A 21,077-nucleotide genomic window follows, 5' to 3' on the forward strand; every position below is an offset into this window, starting at 1 on the left:
GAAGATGGCCTCTTTTGTTTTTTTAATAAATCATACAAATCTATTGATGAAAATGAAGACCGAGACCAAAGAAAACTAAATAATAGGTTCATTTTCAAAAAAAAAAATGAAAACTAAATAATAGGTTTGATTTTTTATGGATTTGGAACAGCAAGAACCGGTCCCAATATAATCAATTATTTATTAAGACATTAGTTGCAAAAAATAGAATGGATATTTATATTTATATCTATATTACCTATAAAAGAGAGAATGTTCATTTTTTTTGTAGAATTTTCATTGAACGTTTTTTATCCCTCTTGTCTAAACATATAATAGGCATAAAGCAGATGTATATACTCTTTACTCTCATTTTAGAAACTGTCCACTTATAACTGTTCAAAAATTATTCACTTATAACTGTTCAAAAACTATCTATGAATTATAAATAATATTGGAGACAAAATTTTGAACGTCCAATTAGACTAACTATCATGAATGGGCACAGCCCCATCAGTAACTCAGCCCACTTACATGATTTTGTCTCCAACAAATCGAATCTCAATATAATCTACCAAAAAGTACAAATCTAACACAAATTTCTAATTTTTACTATAAAATTATAAACATTCAAAATATCAACAATCCACACTCTATGCACCAACACCTGCCCATAAATTAATATCAATTCCGAACTAATACCTACCCCTATAAATTCTGAGCTTGAATTGAACCATCATTCTCCCTGTAATGTATCTCATTTAGGATAGATCTGACCTATTGACGGCTCTAACAGGAGAAAGAAAGAATCAATCCGCCCTTATGATGAAATCCATTTTATAGAGAAGTCTACAATAGCTCACGGAGATAAACATCAACTTACCTTATATATTTACCTTCTACTTACATGCACGCATGATACGTGTCCATAAACTAGTATGAGGGTCCCACATATACATATACATCAAGTGAGGGTCCCATAGTTATCAAAAAAAGAGTGAGGGTCCCACGAGATTGTAATGTCCTTATAATCTGGACTCGATTCCATCAAGCTCTAGCTGGCTCTAGAAGTTTTACGTAAAATACTTGGAGCCCTTCCTATGCTGCCACCTAAAATCTAAATTTGCAGAGAGAGAGAGAGATTCATCGAAACCCATGCATTAAAGAAAAAGAGAGAAGAAAAATGGTTCAACTAGAGAAGACAGTGACAGAGGAAGACAACTGAGGCAATATAGGTTAACAATGAATCAATAAAAAAAAAAGGGTTAACAAAGTGGTATAGGCGATTTGGTAAGATCAATTGGCTTGAAAATAATGAAAATCATACACTGATAAAAATCAATGGGATGATTTGGTTGAACTTCAGAAGTTTATTAAGAACTTTTAGACACTTTCAGCACTCCTAATTACCAAAATTCAGAACTATCTCAGTGATGACAATCCTCTGATCCAGATAATGATAATGAACATAGTACTGGTATGGCCTAGTTAGCAGATTGACTATAATAAAACGTCATTATTAATTAATTTTCCTTCATATTCACCACTTTTTTTTTTTTTTTTTTATTTCCTAATGAATCCATATACCACTTGAATGAATTCATATTTATCTTATCTTTTCACAGGAAAAAAAAGAAGATTTAATTAGTTGAAATTTCAAAATAACAATAATAACATCATCATCGTCATCATCATTCTCATAATAATAATAAAATGTACGACATTCAGAATTTCAGATGGCAAATAGGCAATTTTACCCTATAAATTGTGAGGATGTGCAGTGAGGCTGTATTACTTGGGAGTTCAAAGCTCCACTTACTGTTATTTTTTTCCTTTTTATCTTTTTGCCTGAAGCCCTAGGGTCCAAGTTAATTCTGTTGAAGGCAGGCATAAAATGATTTATACAATTACAGGGTGAGGCAAATTATTTTACATAGACAATCTCTTGAAAGTAACCCAAATTTTCTCGTTCGTCATGCTTCTGGTTTTGCTGTTCCTTAGATAGTCCTCTTTCTAACATCGTCTGTAAGTTATTTATATTGCCATGGAAGAGAAATTCGGTCTGCATTTAAGTTCATTCCTTGATTTGATTGGAAAGACTGATGGATTAATTACTAGAGATGATGGAATTCTCTTGCTCTGGTAGGACTGAATTAAATTGTAACTGATCAAAGGTGCTGACGTTCTACCCAAATTAGGGTTAACAATATTGATCATCCCAACAACTTCAAACTACCCTTGAACTTGAATATCAGCATGGATTTTTAACTGCTCAACTCCTAACTAGGGTTAGCAATATTGATCATCCCAAGAGGGCATGCATGATTTGACTGCAGGCATTTAATTGGCCATTATTCCAACCTAACTAGTAACTATATATTAAAAACAGGAGCTACTAGCAGTCATACATGGAGAACCATGCACATCTGTAGAAGTAGAACGCAATATAGAAATATATGATCAGTCAAAGTCACAAGTTACAAGCCAAAGAAGCAGCAGCGGGCACTGGGGACCAAACCCACAACGTGCATGGGTGTGATTCCTTTGAGAACAATCACTGTTCCTGACTTCCTGTATCCCCACCACCTCTTTAGTCCTAACCTAGCTATTATGATTGCCAAGCTTTTCTCTCCAGCCATTAAAGACAGTGTCTGAGATTTGATTATATATATTGAAGATAGATAACCAAACAGCACACAGTCTCTGCTGATTCATCCCCAAACACCTGCAGCTACGCCTACCTGCTACCAGGAGCCTAGCTACTACCCTACTTTAAAACCACAACTAGCTAGAGAATAGATTATGTAGATGCTTCAGTTGGAACTGATCTATATTATTGATCTACCACTACTTACCAAATCCAAACATACTAGCCATTGAAGGACTGAAAAGGAAGTGAAGACTGATCAATGAGCCCTATGGCCGGTGTAACAATCCGCGGCTCGTATGCAAAACCATGCAGTCCACCACCACCGCCACCGTCGCTTCCAGTACTGCGGCTTCCTCCTTCTCCACCCACGCTGCGACGGATAAATGGACACGGAGGTATCCATTGCCACGCTTTCCTGTAGAAATCATAGAGCAACACCATGTCTGTTCCTTGAATTGTAATTGTGATGAAATCTCCGTGTCCCACACAGTCAAACCCTTTGCCGGCTTCTGCCTCCGAGAACTGAGCGTATAACTGCTGCGGCATCCTTTCGACCTCCACCCACGTCGTTCCGCAACCTTGCAAGCCCCAGAGTCTCATACTTCTCGGCACGTTCAGCTTACTCTTCTCCACCGCGGCCACCAACACCAGTCTCCCTCGGCACTCTACCAAGCTCGGCGACCGAAGGAACCTCCGCATTGGTGCTTGTATCTTGCTCCACTCATTGGCTGCAATATCGTAAGCCAACACACTGAATGGACTGTAATTCATGCAGTAGAGTCGGCCATTGACGAACACCATTCTCCCGGATTCAAGACTACACAGTCTTGGGAGGGGACAGGTGGTGCCCCAGATGGAGAAGAACCCTCCACCATCGACGTGAAAGCTCTCAGTTGTTAAATTCTTGACGGCAAACTGAGAAATTAAGTCGTCTCCGGCTACGACGACATCGATGGAGGAAGCGCCCACCGTTAGGCCGATCGAAGGGAAGAGCCTGGGTCTTAGTGTCGGAGGCAATTGGGTGACTGTTTTGAGAAGTGGGTTGCAGAGAATTAGGCTCTTGGCTCCAGCGTTGTCGGAGACCCAACAGATCAAACCACCTGAAGAAGACGCTGGAGAGAACCCCGACGGCACCAACTCAAACGGAAGGCGGTACCATGTGCACTCGTTAGGGTCGAAGAGATATCCTTCGCAGTTGTCCCTATCGTCGCCACCTCCGCTGCTTCCACTCTTATAGATGTAGCTCTTGAGGCTTTTGTGCTTGAAGAATAGGAACCAATAGCACCGTGGCGATATGTGCAGATACATTTCAAGAAAGCTGTCGGAAAATAGGAGGCTATACCATCGTTTACAGACTGATCTCGCCCGAAAGAAGGCCGGTGGTGGGAGAAAGGCGAGTACTCGATCGATTAGCCTCTGAGGGAGCTTGCTCCATATCCTGCTGTCCATCCAAGGACTAGTAGGGTTAAGAGTAGTAGTAGTGTTGGTGGTGATATTAGTACCACTACTGCAACTGCTTGTCGTTGTAGTAGAAAAGGTAGACATGGGTATGGCTGCGGAGGTGTTGAAGCCCTCCATGCAGAACAAAAGGGAGTAAAGAAAAGGAAAAAAAAAAAATACAAACAATGCCCTAGCTAGCTACTTAAAACACCAAAGGATCGTATGGGTTTCTCTTTTTTGTGAGGCAGGAGGAATTGGAGGGTGTGGGAATGGCGGTGGAGTTAAAAAGATCCATTCAGAAGGAACGGCTGGCTCTAGGGTTTACTGCTATAAGAAAAGTCAAAAACTGAACAGGGTTTTGTGTTCTTCCTTTTGTCTGCCAAAGGGAGATGGGTATAGTTGTGGAGTTGATAAAAGCCTTCAGATGGAGAGGCTTGGTCTATAGGGATCCCTATCACTGGAAGTCTAAAACTCTATAAAACAGCTGGGTTTCTCACTTTAGATGGAACAGAAGAGAGGGTTATGTAATTAGAAGAAAAGGGTCGCTTCCTGTACCATTACTGATAGAAGTGTAGAACTCCTCTTTGCTGGGATGAGTGGAGTAGTTGCTTGTTTGGTCATTGTTTGGTAAACGAGTGTTTATGTGCTGAGGGTTCAATTGGGTTTCTTTTTTCTCTTTTTATGTTTGTCTTTTGTGGTCTTTCTCTTCTCTTAGCTCTTAGGGGAGAGAATGGAAGTCTGTGTCTGTGTTGAATCTACCCATCTATTCGACCATTCAGTAATCTCGTCAAGGCCGAGGAAGGATGGAGTCGACGGACAAACAGAGAAGACTGAGAGAAGTGCAGTTTAGGGTCTTCAGACTTCACAGAGGTAGAGAGAGAGAGAGAGTGAGAGAGTGATGAATACAGTAAAAGTGCAGTAAAACTGGTGTACTTGTTCTGTTTGGACACACAACACAAGAATCAACTCAAACTCAAACACAAATATTTTGATATAAACAGGAGCCAGCACAACTCATGCTCCACGGCTCACAGTGTGAAACCCTAAAACCACTACTTTTTATCATGTACCAAAATAACGTTACAAGTCCTACAAGAAATGACTAACGTTATCAGAGTAATTCAAAAGGAAAAACGATAATCCATACCATACGCGGGTACACAAATTAAGGATTTGTGATAAAACCCTTTATAAGTTAATTTGAGAGGAAGATCAGAATGAGGCTTGTTTGTTTGTTTGTGCTGGCTATCTAGTTCTTTTTGCCAAGCAACCTTTTCTGGGTGCTGGGTGCCCAGTATCAGAAGGAAAAGGTCTCTAATCAGAAAAAGTAACAGAAAAAGTCTCTTTCTATAATTATAGTGATTGTAGAGGGCCTTCGGTTTTGTTTGTTGTTCATATTTTGGCCTGGTTTTTGTAAAAGTATTTCCTGGGTTTATTGTGTAAGAAAGATACTGTGCGGAATTGTGGTTGACACCATCTCCCAATGCAGTATGTATGACACAACTGAGTTTTTCATACGTCCAATCTAATCTCACTGATGGGCTATTGTGTTGGCGTGAAATACAAAAAGGCTTGAAATCCAGGTAGGCCTAGAGAGATAGAGACAGAGGTGTCCTAAGAAAAAGCTTGCTTTGATCTCTTTCTCTTTCTGGAGTTTCTCTTTTCTATGAATAATAATATTCTCTTTACGTTGTTTTCTTGTCTTTTGTTTGGTTTTGTTACGGGTAAGAAAATTTTCAGTCAGTCCCTCCCCCCCCGCCATGAGTTGGTTGTGTCAACCTTTCAGGGCACTGGTTTCGAATCTTCAGATCTACCATCCGAAAAAGGAAATGGAGAAGCAGATGTTGAACAAAATATAATGACAAGACTTTCACTTCCGAAAAAAGAAATAAATCCATTCTTTTATTCCTTGGGAGCTAACCGGCCTTTGTTTATCTGATACAGTGTTGCTAGCTGCTACCCAGGTCGGTCATGAGCACGCACCATCCATCATCTCTACTCTCTACTCTCTGTCTGCGCTTGCTGCTTCTCCTACTCCCATAGGGCCGCATAGGATCCATCCATGGCTGACAACAAACAATCCTGAGGCATCTTTAATTTCATCTTTGCCTCTTTGGTGGGAAGATGGTATATGCATTACAAATTAAGGTCAGAACTCAGAATCAAACATTCAAACCCAAGTTTTAGTTTTATATATGTTCCAAAAGGCAACCCATAGATTAACAAACCTCCTCCTTGGAAACTCATTTGGAAATTAAATCTCTTTTCCTTTTTTTTTTCATCAGAATTTGGAAGAACTGAGAAGAGATTCATTCATCTGATTTCGATATAACAATTCTACTGCTAGACAAGTCACCAAGAAAAGATTCATTAAGATATCCCAAGAATCATCCTCTTGGTAATTCTGATGTGGGTCAAACTCTAATAGAGCTATCTCTTTTTCAACAACTCGTCTTCCTCATAGATATGTGTAAGGATTCGTTTGCTTTGCAGTTGGAATCAAAATCGGAATGGTCTGTTTCTATAAGAATGAGATTTCATTTTGAAGAGAGGGGGAGAGAATGTTCATTCTTTCAAATGGGGAAATGCCATTCCAACCAAACAATTGGAATCAGAATTGTTGTTGCCAAATATGAGGCCGAGGGCAACAAGGTATTACTAGTGTCCGAGGCCGATAGGTCCGATCTGTAAACTGGAGAAAAGCATACATCAGAGATCTCGGGTGTAATCCTAGGGGTGGGGAATTCGGCGATCAAGTTAGCCAAGTGCTTAAGATGGGTTGGACCAGGCAAGAGACGAGAGCTCAGAGCTTAGTCCTTAATAGCTGATGATGATTCTCTTGGGATTCTGGATATGCTTACTTTGAGGTGAGTGCCCCTTTTTATAGCTAACCTTGCCTTAGGAGTGGTTGGTGATGTGCGACTAGGATTCGATCTGGCTGACACAACATGGCACGATTTAAGGCTCGCCAAGTATCCCTACATCACTTGCCTCCCACTCTTGAGGTCGGATGGCGTGTTGTGTGGAGACCTTGGCTTCGGCCGAAGAGAGTACAATGGAGTTGTGTGGAGGCGTTGGCCTTGGTTGCAGAGGACTCTTCTTAGCAGCTATGTGGCAACTACTTTTTTGTTTGCTCTCCATTTCATTGGAGGATCGTTATGGGCCGAGAATGCGTGGTCGTGGGTGTGGGACGTCCGCGTTAGTCGGCCATGCCCCGTACAGGTGTTGACATCATCCGGTGCAAGTCCGTACATGGGACGGGCATTGGTGTTGACCGGTCGAGGCCATATGCAAAATGGTGTGGAGGGGCATCCGATTTGGGTTGTTCTTGGTCTGGACCTAAAAGGCGAATCGACTCAATCCTTCGGCATCATTTTGTCTTCTTGAGGTTGATGCCACATGTAGCCTATTGATTCAGGTTGTCAGATCAGTTTGTCCGTGGCCATTGGATCAAAGAGACATGAGCCATACATTTTCCTTTAAATAGGGACGTTGGTTGAGCGAGTCTTCACCATTTGCTTGAACCTTGAGTCTTCACCTGTGATTGCAGAAACCTTGGCTAGGTCTTCTTTCTTCAAACAAACACTAGGTAAAGGACTCCTGTCTTCAACATGTCGGCCTCAGACTCTGGACCTGAGTGCTATGCCTTTCTTGACTGGAGTGGCCCTAGTAGTTCTCCTTCCACCTCGGCTAGTAGTGGGAGTTATAGTAGTGACTACAAAAGGACCGTCCCATGGGGGCCAAGTGCGACCAACAGTGTGTAGGCTCTCTCAATGAAAGTACTGGCTCCACGAGGCCAAGGGCCGACGACACAGAGAATGCTTTCGAGCTTCCTGAAGTGGTGGAGCTGGAGGATGTTGATGAAGCTACACCCGAGGAGCAGGTCGAGGCGAGACATTGGTGCCTCACCCCCGCTCTGACTTCGATAGTGAGCTCGACAAAGAGTAAGTGAAGGCTTTGTCTGAGATGTACAATATCCCAGGGGGCTATTGGGTTAGAGTCCCTTGTGCTGGTGATCTGCCGTGGCATCCCACCAAGGGGGAGGTGTGTGTACACTATCTCTACCTCCACTTCGGCCTTTGTTTTCCCTTGCCTCCCCTCATCCCAGAAATCCTTAACTACTATAATATTTCCTTCAGCCAGTTTTCTCCGAACACCATTAGGACCATAGTGGCCTTGTTGGTGATGGCCTACCTCCGAGATGTGTTTGTGACCCTGAAAATCTTTCGATGTCTGTTCGCATTGAGGAAGCATCTTGACGGGGAAGGTCTGTGGTACTTCCAAGGCCGATGGGGTAGGGTAGTGAACAACTTGTCGTTCATCCATAACTAAAAGAAGAAGCTTTTCTTCATTAGCTGTGCATAAGAATGGTCCTTTCGGTTTGACTGGGGAATGCTAGACTCGTTGGTCGAGAGGATCAGGCCATACAACAGCAAGGAGGAGTCGGCCGCAATGAATTGAATTTGGCTGATTGTGATGATTCATGCCGGACCCTTAGTGGCAGAGGAGGCCTTGGTGTTGGCTGGCCTCAATCCTGCCCCCTTGGTATGGGCACTCTTAGTGTAGTCTAGTTGTGTGACTTGTTTAGTGTTCATTTATGTTCTTATAACATTGGTCATTTTTCTTGGTTGTGGAGATGGATGACGTCTTGAAGGAGAGACTACTGCAACATGCGATGGTGAATTCTAGGAAGGGCCTGACCGAGGGGCCTTCACGGAAGATGAGTGAGAGGGAATCACCTTAGAAAAAGTGGAATGCCGATGCCTAGAAGATAAAGGTGGCCACACCCAAGTGACTGGCCTCAAGATTCGAGGGCGAAGAAGGTTGCGGTGAGGGACCAACGAGCCAAAGGCACTGCCAGGGGGTCTCGGTAGTCGGGGCCTCACTCCTTGGACCTGCAGGATGACATTCTATTGGCAACACACCAAGTGTTCCACCCAAACTGGAGTGTCAAGGAGGGCAAGTCTCTATGTAACGCAGGCGTTGGCCGCGCATTGATCATCGGTATGCTTTCTATTGAGGATCGCCAGTCGTGGACCCAGGTCTCCCCTAAGCTATCGACGACACGCTGCTCGACAAGCTGGCCGAGGTAAGGCTGGTCCTTGCTTTATGATACTGCTTTCTACCTTAGATTTTTCTAACTAACATGAATTCCTTATATCTTCACAAACGTCTTCTTGCATTGTCGACCTCTACAACAAGATGGAAGTAATGATATAGCAGTTGTGGACGTCGCAGGAAGAGATTGAATAGCTGATGCGCCAAATGGTCGAGGAGCGGGCTAGCTGAGAGGCCACTACCAAGATGGCTCATGGGGAATACAACGCCGTAAGAAGCTTGAGGCCAAAGTGACAGCCAAGAGAGAGCAGTTGAGGGTCGCCAGGGCCTTACTAGACGAGATGAATCAAAAGCTTCAGGAGGCGTTCACCCGAGTTGTGTAGGAGTATAACTCCTCGGAGGCCCACAAGGAAGAGCTGGTCGAGTTTGGCGCCTCTTCCTATCTAGAAGGGATCGAGGATACCTAGGCTCAGTTGATGGCATTCTTCCCTAATTTCGATGTCAGCCAGCTGGGTCCTTGCCTTCTGAACCAATAGGTAGCTAAGGTGGCGGGCGTAGCCGAGGGCCTGGGTAGTGCTCAATCGCCCACACAATAGGGGGTGGCGCCGATGAGCATGTTAACATTGAGGCCAAGTGAGGATGCTTGCTTAGGGCCGAGGTTTCCTTCTTCAGTGACCTTTGGACATAATTTTTGTTTCTTTTTCTTATTTTTGATATACTTTTTGTAAGGGGCTCAACCCCCCTCCCATCAGAGGCCTCTTTTTGTAAAGAAAATTGAATGAATAGACAATTTTTTGCCACATCAAGTTTGTTGCAAAAATTTGTCGTTTCTTTTTCCTTTCATCTTTCTTTTTTCTTACGCAAGGGGCCGATGCCTCCCTCAAAGGGGCAGATTTTGTAATGAAACTCGTAACTCCTGACTTAGCTACTAGCAAAGGCATTTCACCTTAAGGCTTTATGGTCGAGGTTGACTCGTGTTGTTGAAGTCTCGGGACACTCTTAGCGAAAAGGAAGGGAAACAATTGCCTTAGCCTGCCTGGCATGTTCTTCCTTAGGGACTTAGAGACCGAACTCGTGTGTGTCCAAGGCCTAGCGAATGGTTAATGGTCGAGGTCGCAGAGTGCCTTTGCCTTGATGGAGTAACATTATTTACTTAGTGTATTGTTCATCATATTTTAAGTAATGGGTTGATGTCGGCTCTTTGGCCTACACAAAGACTCGCTTCTTGTGAGGGTCTTTAAGGTTGAGGCCAGTGTTGTAAGCCGCTCATTGGCCCTTCCTAGTTAGGGCCAACCGTTCTGATGCCGGGCACGAGAACCATAACTTTCCTGAGGATGATGTCACCTTCCTTGAGGTGATGTTCTCTAATGGACTAGCCCCTGAATTCTTTCGTCTTCTCGTACTAGAACTGAGCTAACGGCTTCGTCCCCGACCAAGAGGTATAAGAACAAGGTTTCTCCTAGGAGGGGTTGTGTGAGTAGAGGAGGCGATGCAAGGTAGGACTTGATTCCTTCAAAGGCTTTCTGGCACTCTTCAGTCCATTGGAAGTTCTTCAACTTCTTGATAACTCAAAAGAAAGGCATGCGGTGGTCGGCTGACTTCAACATGAGTCGATTGAGGGCTGAAATTCGATCGGTGAGCCTCTGAGTTTCCTTGATGGACCAAGAAGGCTCCATGTCAAGTATGACATATTTTTTTGGGGTTGGCATCTGCTTCTTTCAGTGACCACGAAGCCTAGAAACTTGCCCAAGGTGACACAAAAGACACATTTTCTAGGGTTCAACTTCATGTTATACTTCCTTAGCATCCCAAAGGTCTTGTGAGGTCCGAGGTGTATTGGCTTGCCTTTAGGCTTCTCACCACCATGTCGTCGATGTAGGCCTTGACATTCCTCCCCATCTGATTCTTGAATATCTTGTTCACCAGTAGTTGGTAGGTGGCCCCGACGTTCTTCAGGCCAAAAGGCATTATTTTCTATTAATAGGTGCTATGCTCGGTGATGAACGGGGTCTTCTCTTTGTTGCTGGGGTTCATCTTGATATGGTTGTACCTAGATAAAGCATCCATAAAGCTTAACAACTCGTACCCTGTGGTGGCATCCCCAATTTGTTTTTAGGGTAGGCCTTGTTGAGATATGTCTAGTAAATGCATATGCGTCATTTCCCCTTAGCTTTCTTAACCATGACCACGTTAGACAACCATTTAGGGTAGTGTACCTCTCGGATGAAGCCGACGTCGAGTAGCTTATCCACCTCCTTTTGATGACTTTCCAACGCTCCAACGCTCTAGTGCAAAGTTCCTCTTCTTTTGCCGAATTGGCCTACAACTCAGGTCCACGCTTAGCTTGTGAGTAATGGCCGAGGGGGTCAATTGCTGGCATATCAATGGTAGACTAAGCAAAGACATCGGCATTAGTTTTGAGGAAGTTTACTAGTTTGGAAAGTGTGTCTTGAGGGAGGCTTGACCCGACTCGTACCGTCTTCTCAGGCTTGGCCTCATCTGGGGGAACCGAGATGAGGTCCTCGACCGACTGGCTTCAGTTCGCTGGTTCTTCCCTGAGGTCGAGCTCTTCTAGTGGTAAGGATTCTTTGTTCTTGCCTTTTAGTGCTGCAACATAGCACTGTCTAGCAGCTTGCTGGTTCCCCCTGACTATTTTCATGCCATGCTCGGTGGTGAACTTCATGGCGTGGTGTTAAGATGAGATGGCTGCCTTGAGTGCATGAAGGGTCGATATCCCATGACGGCATTATATGGAGAGCCTATTTTTACGACCAAGAACTCGGTCATCCAGGTGACTTGCTGAGGCTTGGTCCCAACTGTGATTGGTAGGGTTATCTTCCCTTCGGGCTTGATGATTGCTCTGGAGAACCCAACTAGAGGCACGTCCATGTGTTGCAACCGATCTAGCATCAACTGCATCTTCTCGAATGTGTTGTAGAAAAAGATGTCCATCGAAGAGTTGCTGTCTACGAGGATTCTGTTCACTGTGTAGTTGGCAATAGTCAGCACCATCAACACATCATCATGGGGGAATGAGAACCTTTGTAGGTCATCGTTAGAGAAGGAGTTGGTGTTTTTTGGCCTTGGCTTTTTAAGCATCAGGCTCTAGATGTTGTATTGCCTGGCATATGCCTTCCAGGCCGAGGTGAATGCTCTACAGGAGGCCGAGCCTCTAGCGATGACTTTAATGACTCCATCTAGGAGGTGATAGGCTTGGGGCCCAGCCTACTACTGTTGCTGCGAGGATGAGGCGTCGGCGTTGCCCTTGACATACTCCTTCAGGTGCTTGTGGCGGATGAGGAACTCGTTCTCATTCTTGAGTTTGTAGCAGTCTTCGGTATCGTGGTCGGTGCCACGGTGGTACTTGCAGTATTTCTTTGGGTTACCTCTTTTAGGGTTCCTCTTCAGCTTGGCCGACCACTTCATGTATTAGTATATGTGCTCAGGTGGAGTTCAGTGGTGTATATTTGTTGAAAGAAGGGGCCAACTTCTTTCTCACACTATCTTTGTTGGTGTGGCCATGGCTGCAATCATCCCTTTCCTTCCAATTCTTTTCAGTGACCCCTTGGCTAGTCTCGGCCTCTGGTTCCTAGAGGCGCTTGTTGGCTTCGACTTCCTTGGCAATGATGTACTTTTGGACTTTCTTCAAGAACTCGACCTTGTTCTTGGGCAGAGTCTTGGAAATGGACCAGTTGAGGAGGCTGGGCCAAAGGCCGCGTGCCTGGAGACTGAGGGGTCAAATCCCTTACTTCAAGCTCTTCCTAGTTGAATCGATCCATGTACTCCCGAAGGCTTTCCCTGTGCTTTTGCTTGATGGACATTAGGGAAATGATAGTCTTTTGGCATTGTCGGCTATTGATGAAGTGAGAAAGGAAAAGATCCATGAATTGGTCCCAAGAGTTGACAAACCTTAAGGGGAGTGTGGAAAACCATCTGTGTGCCACTCCCTTGAAGGTAGTTTGGAAGGCTCGACACATCAAGGCATCAGAGTATCCGTAGAGGAGCATGAGGTTTCTGAAGCTTTTCAAGTGGTCATCCGTATATGTGCTCCCATCATAGGTCTCTAGGGTGCGAGACTTGAAGTCAGTTGGGAGAGGCTCGAAGGTGATGGAGTCAGTGAAGGCCTCCGTCTTGGTAGATGAGGGGTTTTGACTTGTGGAGGCATCACCTTGGCCCTCCTTCACCTGTTAGATCTTATCTTGGATGGTGCCTATTTGCGCTTGAAGGTTACCAAGACGTTGGTCAATCATGGCCTCGACCTTGTCCAAGTTTTCTTCTGCGTAGGACGGGTTGGCTCTGTTCCTAGAGTGCTCGGATGTTGGTACATCTTGAGCCTTGTGAGCTCAGTGATTGTTGAGGAGATTGCAAAGGCCAGACACTGGTGTAGGAGAGGCGTAGCATCGGCCTCTAGCCCTAGGAGGAGGACTTTAGTGGTTAGAGCTCTCCGCGTTGCGATGGTAGTGATTGTGGTCCCTATGGTTGTCGTCGGACCCCATGGGTTTGCCTCTCTGAAGGGGGAGCCAAGAGGTCTTTCATGGGGGCTTGTTAGCCCATCGGATGCTGCTGTTGGATGTTGAGGGTTTGGCCTTCCCTTGGCTGATCAGGCATTGGGCCGGTGGTGCATGGGTGGATTGCACACTATATTTCCCCTAGCTTCCGACGGGGTGGCCACCCTGTCGGAAGCCCTACCTCATCCAACCGTTGGTTTAGGTTGTTTAACCTGTCTAAGACCAACTTGAATTGGTCCGTTGTGACTCGGTTCTGAGTGTTAGGATTGTTGTCTTACTTATCATCTATATTGGAAATTTGATGTATTAAGTTATGTTACTTTTAGAGGGAAGCCTTGAACATATGGCACTAATTGTTGCTGCCAAATATGAGGCTGAGTGAAATAAGGTGATTTCACTAGTGACTGAGGCCGATATGTCCAATTTGTAAATAGGGGAAAAAACACACATTAGAGACCTCGGGTGTTATCCTAGGGGCGAAGACTCCGACAATCAAGTTAGTCGAATGCTTAAGAAGGATCGAAGCAGACAAGAGACGAGAGCTCAGAGCTTAGTCCTTAATAACCAAAGATTATTCTCTTGGGATTTTGGATATGCTTAACTTGAGGTGAGTGCCCCCTTTTATATGTAACCTTACCTTAGGAGTGGTTGAAAGCAGTTGGTGATGTGCAGCCAAGATTCAATTAAGAAGGTCGATGCCACGTGGCACAATATGAGGTCCGCCAAGTATCCCTACATCAAGAATAACCCATCTCATTTCGATTCTTGATCCCTAGTCATGCGAACCAAACGAGAGCCTTAAATTTTATTCTAGCTATCCAAGTTCTAAACAAACGTTGGCTTTTGCAGGAAATTAGTAGAGACCGAAAAATTCCTTTCATGGCGTGAACAACATCTGAGGTTGTTCTTTATTGAAGGTGGACACTGTTGGACAGGAACTCTTCAATTATGTGATTGATAGAAAAACCTTGATCATCTAAATAAATATACAGGGCTTAATGCTTCAGATCAGTTTCAGAGATTTGAATTGCTACTGCTAATCCAACAGTAGAAACAGGGAAACAACATATTCTCAAACAAGTAGCAACACAGGAGAAAGAGTTAATGCCATGCATTAATTTGAGATTAATGCATCACCATGACATCACCATTAATATATTCCTTGGTTGGGTTTCTTTTATTATCTCATCTCCTTTCTGTTTGGATAGAAGAAATTAAGAAGCGAGAAGGGGATGAGGAGAAATGCATACAAGATGGGTCAATTCTTGCCTATCAGATCATCAGTCAGAGTACCCAACGAAGTAAATGAAGATCTACTGTCCAAAACTGCTGCTCTGCTCTTCTTCCCTCGTCCCACACCTCGCGATCACCGTCCTTCAAGGATCTAACACTCCTTTCCACCTCCTCCGCACTCACCAAATCATCACCATTCCTGTAATCCAGTGTGATCTCCATGGTCAAACCCAACTCCCTCACCATCTCGAAAGCGTTTATATGCTGCTCCGCATAGAGGGGCCACGTGGCCACCGGTACGCCGAACCAAAGGCTCTCCAATATCGAGTTCCACCCGCAGTGAGATATGAACCCTCCGATCGCTGGGTGGCCCAGCACTTCCACTTGTAGTATCCCCCCTGATATCAAGCCTCTCCCCTCCGTCCGGTCCAGGAACCCATCAGGCAAGATCTCCCCAAGCTCAAGGTTGGTGGTGTAGTCACGGGGTGGGCCCATCGGAAGCCCGGAACGTTGCCGCAGGTACCACAAGAACCGAGCACCGCTCCCCTCGAGCCCAACTGCAATCTCCCTCACCAGGGGAGCACCAAAGCATCCAATGCTTCCGAAGCACAGGAGCACCACCGACGAGGCTGGTTGGTCATCCAGCCATTTCATGATTTTATCTCGTTGGATGCGATTGGACGGCGAGTGGATGTGGATCCGAGACTCCGAGTCGATCAATGGTCCAACCGGATAAACCGGAGGGGTTCGACCATCTGAGAACGAGTTCATGGCGTGAGGTTCAAGATCGGAAAACGAATTCACGATGGATGCCCTTGGCTCCTCTGAAAGGACGACGACAGTGATAGAGATAGCGGACGTAGGCGTCCGTTTTCCTGATCTAGGCATAGGCAGGACTCGGGGGTACCGGGTTAGCGTAACTCGGTATGATAAACTCAGCAGAGTCCTTGAAATGGGTAGTCGTCTGGCTATCGAGGGTTGGGAATTAGAGCATGAGGCCGAGCATGGCAGCAGGAGAAGTGCAGAGCAAGTAGGGCGGGACACCGAGTTCTTTCGCACCGTTGAAGAACGGAAAGCAGAAGAGATCGAGAACCAACCCAGCGATCGGAGAGTGGAGGACATGAGTTGGGTGACAGCGTCCTTGACGTGGGGTCTGTGGGGTTCGATGAAGCGAGAGAAAGAGCCGAACGGATCTTTGAAGCCATCTTCATCTTCATCTTCTGTTGGAAGTGGGTTGAGTTCCACAGACAGCGTAGCGGCAGGGAGGTCGATCCAGCGAATTAATCCAAGGGGTGGAGGAAGCCAGTGCGTCGATGTATCCAGCATTCAAGTTGGAGGGTGGTTTAATAGAGAATGGAGAGGCGATAATCTCGATCAACGAGGCGCTTTGCAAGTTCAATCGTTGGGATGAGGTGACGAAAGCCAGCTTTCTCTTCTTCATTGCCTCCCTCCGGCTCCGGTGCCTTAATTCATCTCATTTTTCTCCAATTCATCATCATATATTTATGTTCACATTCTATTCGACTTGAATGTACTATGGCCCTCGTTATCGAGTGGCAAGGACATACTATCATCAACATCCTCGTTGAAGAATTATTATTTATTTGAGAAAATAAAATATATTATTATTATTATTATTATTATTATTATTATTATTATTATTATTATTATTATTATTATCATTATTGGGGGAGAAAATATCTCAACCACAGGGACATCTGTTTCATCTGATCCAAATGTTGTAAGAGGAGGAATAGCCAATAGGGCTATTTATTTCTCTTCTTTTGGAATACCCAACCTTCAAACAGGAGTCTCTATAAATAGAGCTCCAAACACCATGTTGTCCATTAATTGAGATGGAATTGTAGGAGTCGGAGACCGAGACAGACGGAATCAGAGTCAGAGACAGAAACGAAGTCGGAGATGGAGACAGAATCAGAATCAGAGATGGAGATGAAATCGGAGATGGAGACAGAATTGGAATCAGAGATAGAGACGAAGATTGAGATGGAGTGGAACCATAAAAGCGTATTGTGGGAATTTTCAAAAATATCACTCACACGATGTCACATGTGAACGAGTGTGACGGAAGATTTAAGGGTATGTTTGGTTCGTAGGAATAGAAACCCAGAATCGGAATCAGAATGATCCGACTGTTCGGTTGAGTGTAATCGAAATCGGATTCCCCCTCTGGGCGGAATGGCATTCCCCCATTTGAGGGAATAGCCATTCCCGGCCTATCCCCTCGGAATCGGATTTCCATTCCGTGCGATTAAAACACGAAAAATGAAAATGACAAAAAAAAAAAACCTTCAAACCCCCAATTCCAAGTCCAACCTTCTTTCTCATCTCTCGTCACTCCCTCCCTCCCTCTCTCTCTCTCTCTCTCTCTCTCTCTCTCTCTCCTTCTCTTCTGCAAAATGAAAAAGTAAAAACTATATTATAGGTGGGCGTTGCTTTCGTTTCTGTGTCTTGAACCTCATAGACGCGGGGAGAAGAGGGTGGCTGTCGAAGCTTGTCGATCCAGCTTTGAGGATTATCACGATAAGTGCTGTACAAGGGTCTTCCCGCTCCGCCGCCCATTTCTGGTTCGATTCGTCCCACATTTCTTTGATCACTTGTTTGTTCTCATTTGTTTCTGATGTTTTTGCACGATTCAGTGGTTTCATACTTACCGTTCCTAAGTGATTATAAGTGTAAATCGAGTCGTGTCGCCTATGGCCGAGCACAATACGATGGCATGTAGGTCGTGCCAGGCCCGTCACGATGGTATGTGCTGTGTTGAGTTTGGAGTTTTAGGTTCGCGGCCTGTGTGCTGGCATGGCTCAGTTCACAACCCAGTCTGGGCTAAGGCTTGGCCCATGAACTAACTTGACCTGCGGCATAGCATGGCATGGCACGGGCTTGGGCCGTTGGCCTTGTTGGGCCGATCCCCCAAGTTATGCTAGGGGAGGGCGGCATGGCTCAAAATGACCCACAGACCATCACGGAATGGCTCGCACTTTACATGGACTGGCCTTGGGCAGTGATGTGCTAGCTTGGCCTGACCCATTTTACACCTATAGGATTTTTTGGATTGGGTTAATTGGATCCAATCTGGTCCATTTAAATTTAAATGGATTGGTTTGGGTTTGGTTTGTACTAGGTTTGGATTTGGATTATAAATAGACACAAGTTGGATTGGATTGGACCAAACCCGATTTAATTGAATCAAGCAGTATCAATCAGAATCCAATTCCTATTCTTGCCTGAACCAAACAGGTATGGGGAATAGATTATTCCGATTCCGATTTTAAAACATTTTCATTCTGATTCTGATTCCAATTTTGATCATGAACCAAACGGACCCTAAATCATAAGGGTAGAGTTGGATAATTAACTAAATCAAAAGGGAATAGTTCAAGAAATTTACCATTATTTAAATATCTGGTTGATAAGTGGTGGTTGGACTGTTCTAGACTTTAAAATGTGCATCACATCATTTGTGAATCCGAAATACGAATGACAGATGGACTTTTATGAACTTGTAGTGGAGCAATGATCCATTCTTAAGAAAACAAGGGTAAATTAGAAAGACCCCGTGTATTATGGCGTCAGTCACAAAGACACTCATATACTTCAATTTGCGATAAATACTTCTTTGGTCGTTAATTCAGATGACGGAAAGTGTTAAATTATCAAAATACCTCATTAATTAATTAATTATTTATTTTTCTTACTATTTCTTAAAACCTAATTAACCCAAATGGAGATATATTACTTCAATAAAGCGACCAGGAAAACACCATACTTTGATTTTCTGCCTTTATGTTGTTGATCTCTTCTCTCTTTCTGTAAGTAAATTATCACTCAATTTCTTAGGTAAGTGCGATTAATGGGAAAATCTATCATGTGGAAAAGATATGGTATGACAAGAGTTCTGACCAATCAAAATCCACCCATGAATTTTGATAAATAACATGTATTTATTATCACATTTATGATTTCAATTTATTGGTTAATTATTTCCATATCATAGTCGAATCCGCGGATAAGTGTGTCTCAGGTAGCCTTTGTCTAAATCACATTTACTCGGACTAGGTAATACTTGTTCTAGGGTAATACTAATACTTACCCAAGAATTTCTCGGGTAAGTTCATTTTGAATGCCATTTTTGAGTGAAAAATTTGCAATTATTACTCTCTACTTAAGAAATCCATTTATTTATATACCCAAGTAGGAGAGTGATATCATGGGACTCACATTACCAAAAAATGAATGTGGGATTGTTGGGTTTGCTTCCATTTACTTTAAAACGAATTAATGGGCCCTGATGTGAATGTGATCACTCGGAATCTATTGCAGGCACAATTGTGCAGCTTGGCTTAGTGATCAATCTAGAAATTCATAGGAACCCCCACACATATCACTTGTGGGCTCACTCCCATATGTGCACATAGGGGCCCATTTTTTCTCCTGTGCAAAGAGTCGTCATACCGTGCAGAGGATATGCATAAGTTAGTAAGTGCTATAGTGTGCATAGCTTTTCTGGGGTGGCTTATCTACTTATAGAGGAAACACTGTATTTGTTGAGAGATAGTTGCTAAGCCTAATCCAAGCTTTTTGGTGATTGTCCTTATTGAGATCTAGGTACATTGGGACGTTCAAGTAAGTCCAGTTGGTGAGGTCGACGGCCGGGTTGGTCCGAGTCATTAACAAGCTTCTTGAGTGCTCTGTTCAGACTTCAGACACATTGTGGCTCATGAGTGGGTCATGTAAATGGGCCTCATCATGCCTGTTATCATATTTTGTTTTCAAATAAAAAAGGAACAACTAAAAATGGTTGTAGGTTGTTTTAATTAGCAACATATTTACATTTTTATGAATTAAAAATTCATAGATGTGTATTTGATTGGATCCATATTCAATCCAGTTCAATACAGTCCAAAACAAATCCAACCCTTTTTATCATGTAAATTGATCCATATCAATTATATCCAAAATATTATCTACTTTACTGTTTCTCAATGTTTTCAACCCATTATTAACCCAATAAGTATGGCAAGATGATCCGTTAATTATCCAAGTTAGGTCCATTTATTTTATACACAGTTTACTTACGGAAAGCCATAAGGTTGTTAGGAGTCTCTTTACTAGGTGGAGATAGAGCCTGCAGCGAGAGAAGAGCTATAAAGTTTTGAAAAAGAAAATGAGGAGGCAAGAAAAGTGGAGTAGGCGAGAGAGGCTCCGGAGTTTGAGGAGGTAGAGTGCCCTTCACTTGATGACGTGGAGCAGGAAGTTAAGAAGGTTAGTGGAGTTGTATGTTGATTGCTCATTTAAGGTGGATAAGAAATCTACAGGAAGAAAATCCTCTAGTGGTAGTGGCAAGAGGGGATGCGGTGGAGCCAGATCAAGGTTAAGGATGGCCTGGCTGAATCTGAATGAAATTGATCAAACACCCTCAATGGTTAAGAAATGCAGAGCATGGTTTTCAAAATTGGATTGGATTGGATGGTCAAACTGGAAAAACTGGGAACCAGTTAGATCCCTTTTCCCCCAAAACTAGATTTTCCCCCAAAACCGTTGATTTTGGTCATCGAACCGTTGAACCGGGTGATTAATAGTTCGAACCTTTTGAATGGTTTTGATCGTTTTTTATTATTTTTTTGTTTTTCTGTCATAACAGGCCGGGCCTTTGGTTCGAACAGTCAGTCCGTTCAACCTGATAACCGGACCCTCGACCGGTTCGACCACCGGGTCGGTTTTAAAAACCATGACGCAGATTTGGAGTTTTGGACAACTAGTTAAAAAGAGAAGAGATGCTCTAGGTTCATAAATCAATGATTAACTGGTTAAATTATGGGGATAGACATACAAGATTCTTTCACAATGCCACTATTAGGAAGACGACAGAAAATAGAGTGATTAAAATTAAAGATGAGGAGGGTACTTCGGTAGAGGGGCAAGAGTAGATAAAGAATACTTTTGTGAATTATTTCCAAAACTTCTACTCTTCTTCCACTCTAACAGATATTGACTTAGCTTTGGATGGCATGACCCATACTATTAGTGAGATCCAAAATGAGGAGCTCCAGAAAGATATTTTTGAAGAGAAAATAAAAGAGACTCCTTTTCAGATGGCCTCTAGAAAAACTGAGGTCCAAATGGATTACCAAACTTATTTTTCAAAAATATTGAGATGTGGTTAAGGATGATGTGATCCAAGAAAT

The 21,077-nt window shown here is 43.7% G+C and overlaps 2 protein-coding genes across 2 annotated transcripts; both read right to left on the bottom strand.

Annotated features, from left to right (window-relative positions):
* Positions 1 to 2,836: 2,836 nt before the first annotated feature.
* On the bottom strand, positions 2,837 to 4,207 carry UFO (F-box family protein). The gene has a single exon (XM_088953255.1). It carries the CDS (start codon positions 4,205 to 4,207, stop codon positions 2,849 to 2,851), a length of 1,359 nt encoding a protein of 452 aa, XP_088809381.1. The 3' UTR covers positions 2,837 to 2,848.
* Positions 4,208 to 14,562: 10,355 nt separating this feature from the next.
* Positions 14,563 to 16,534, bottom strand: LOC148846588 (UDP-glycosyltransferase 71K2-like). The gene has a single exon (XM_088953382.1). It carries the CDS (start codon positions 16,192 to 16,194, stop codon positions 14,920 to 14,922), a length of 1,275 nt encoding a protein of 424 aa, XP_088809508.1. The 5' UTR covers positions 16,195 to 16,534; the 3' UTR covers positions 14,563 to 14,919.
* Between the last annotated feature and the right edge of the window lie 4,543 nt (positions 16,535 to 21,077).

This window comes from Nelumbo lutea, chromosome 7 (genome assembly GCF_056320005.1).
Source record: "Nelumbo lutea isolate HS-2025 chromosome 7, American lotus-T2T, whole genome shotgun sequence".
Taxonomy (NCBI): domain Eukaryota; kingdom Viridiplantae; phylum Streptophyta; class Magnoliopsida; order Proteales; family Nelumbonaceae; genus Nelumbo; species Nelumbo lutea.

What these genes read in the sequence shown, in the direction of transcription:
- UFO (XM_088953255.1), bottom strand. Translation starts at nt 4,207, where the DNA reads ATGGAGGGCTTCAACACCTCCGCAGCCATACCCATGTCTACCTTTTCT.
- LOC148846588 (XM_088953382.1), bottom strand. Translation starts at nt 16,194, where the DNA reads ATGCTGGATACATCGACGCACTGGCTTCCTCCACCCCTTGGATTAATT.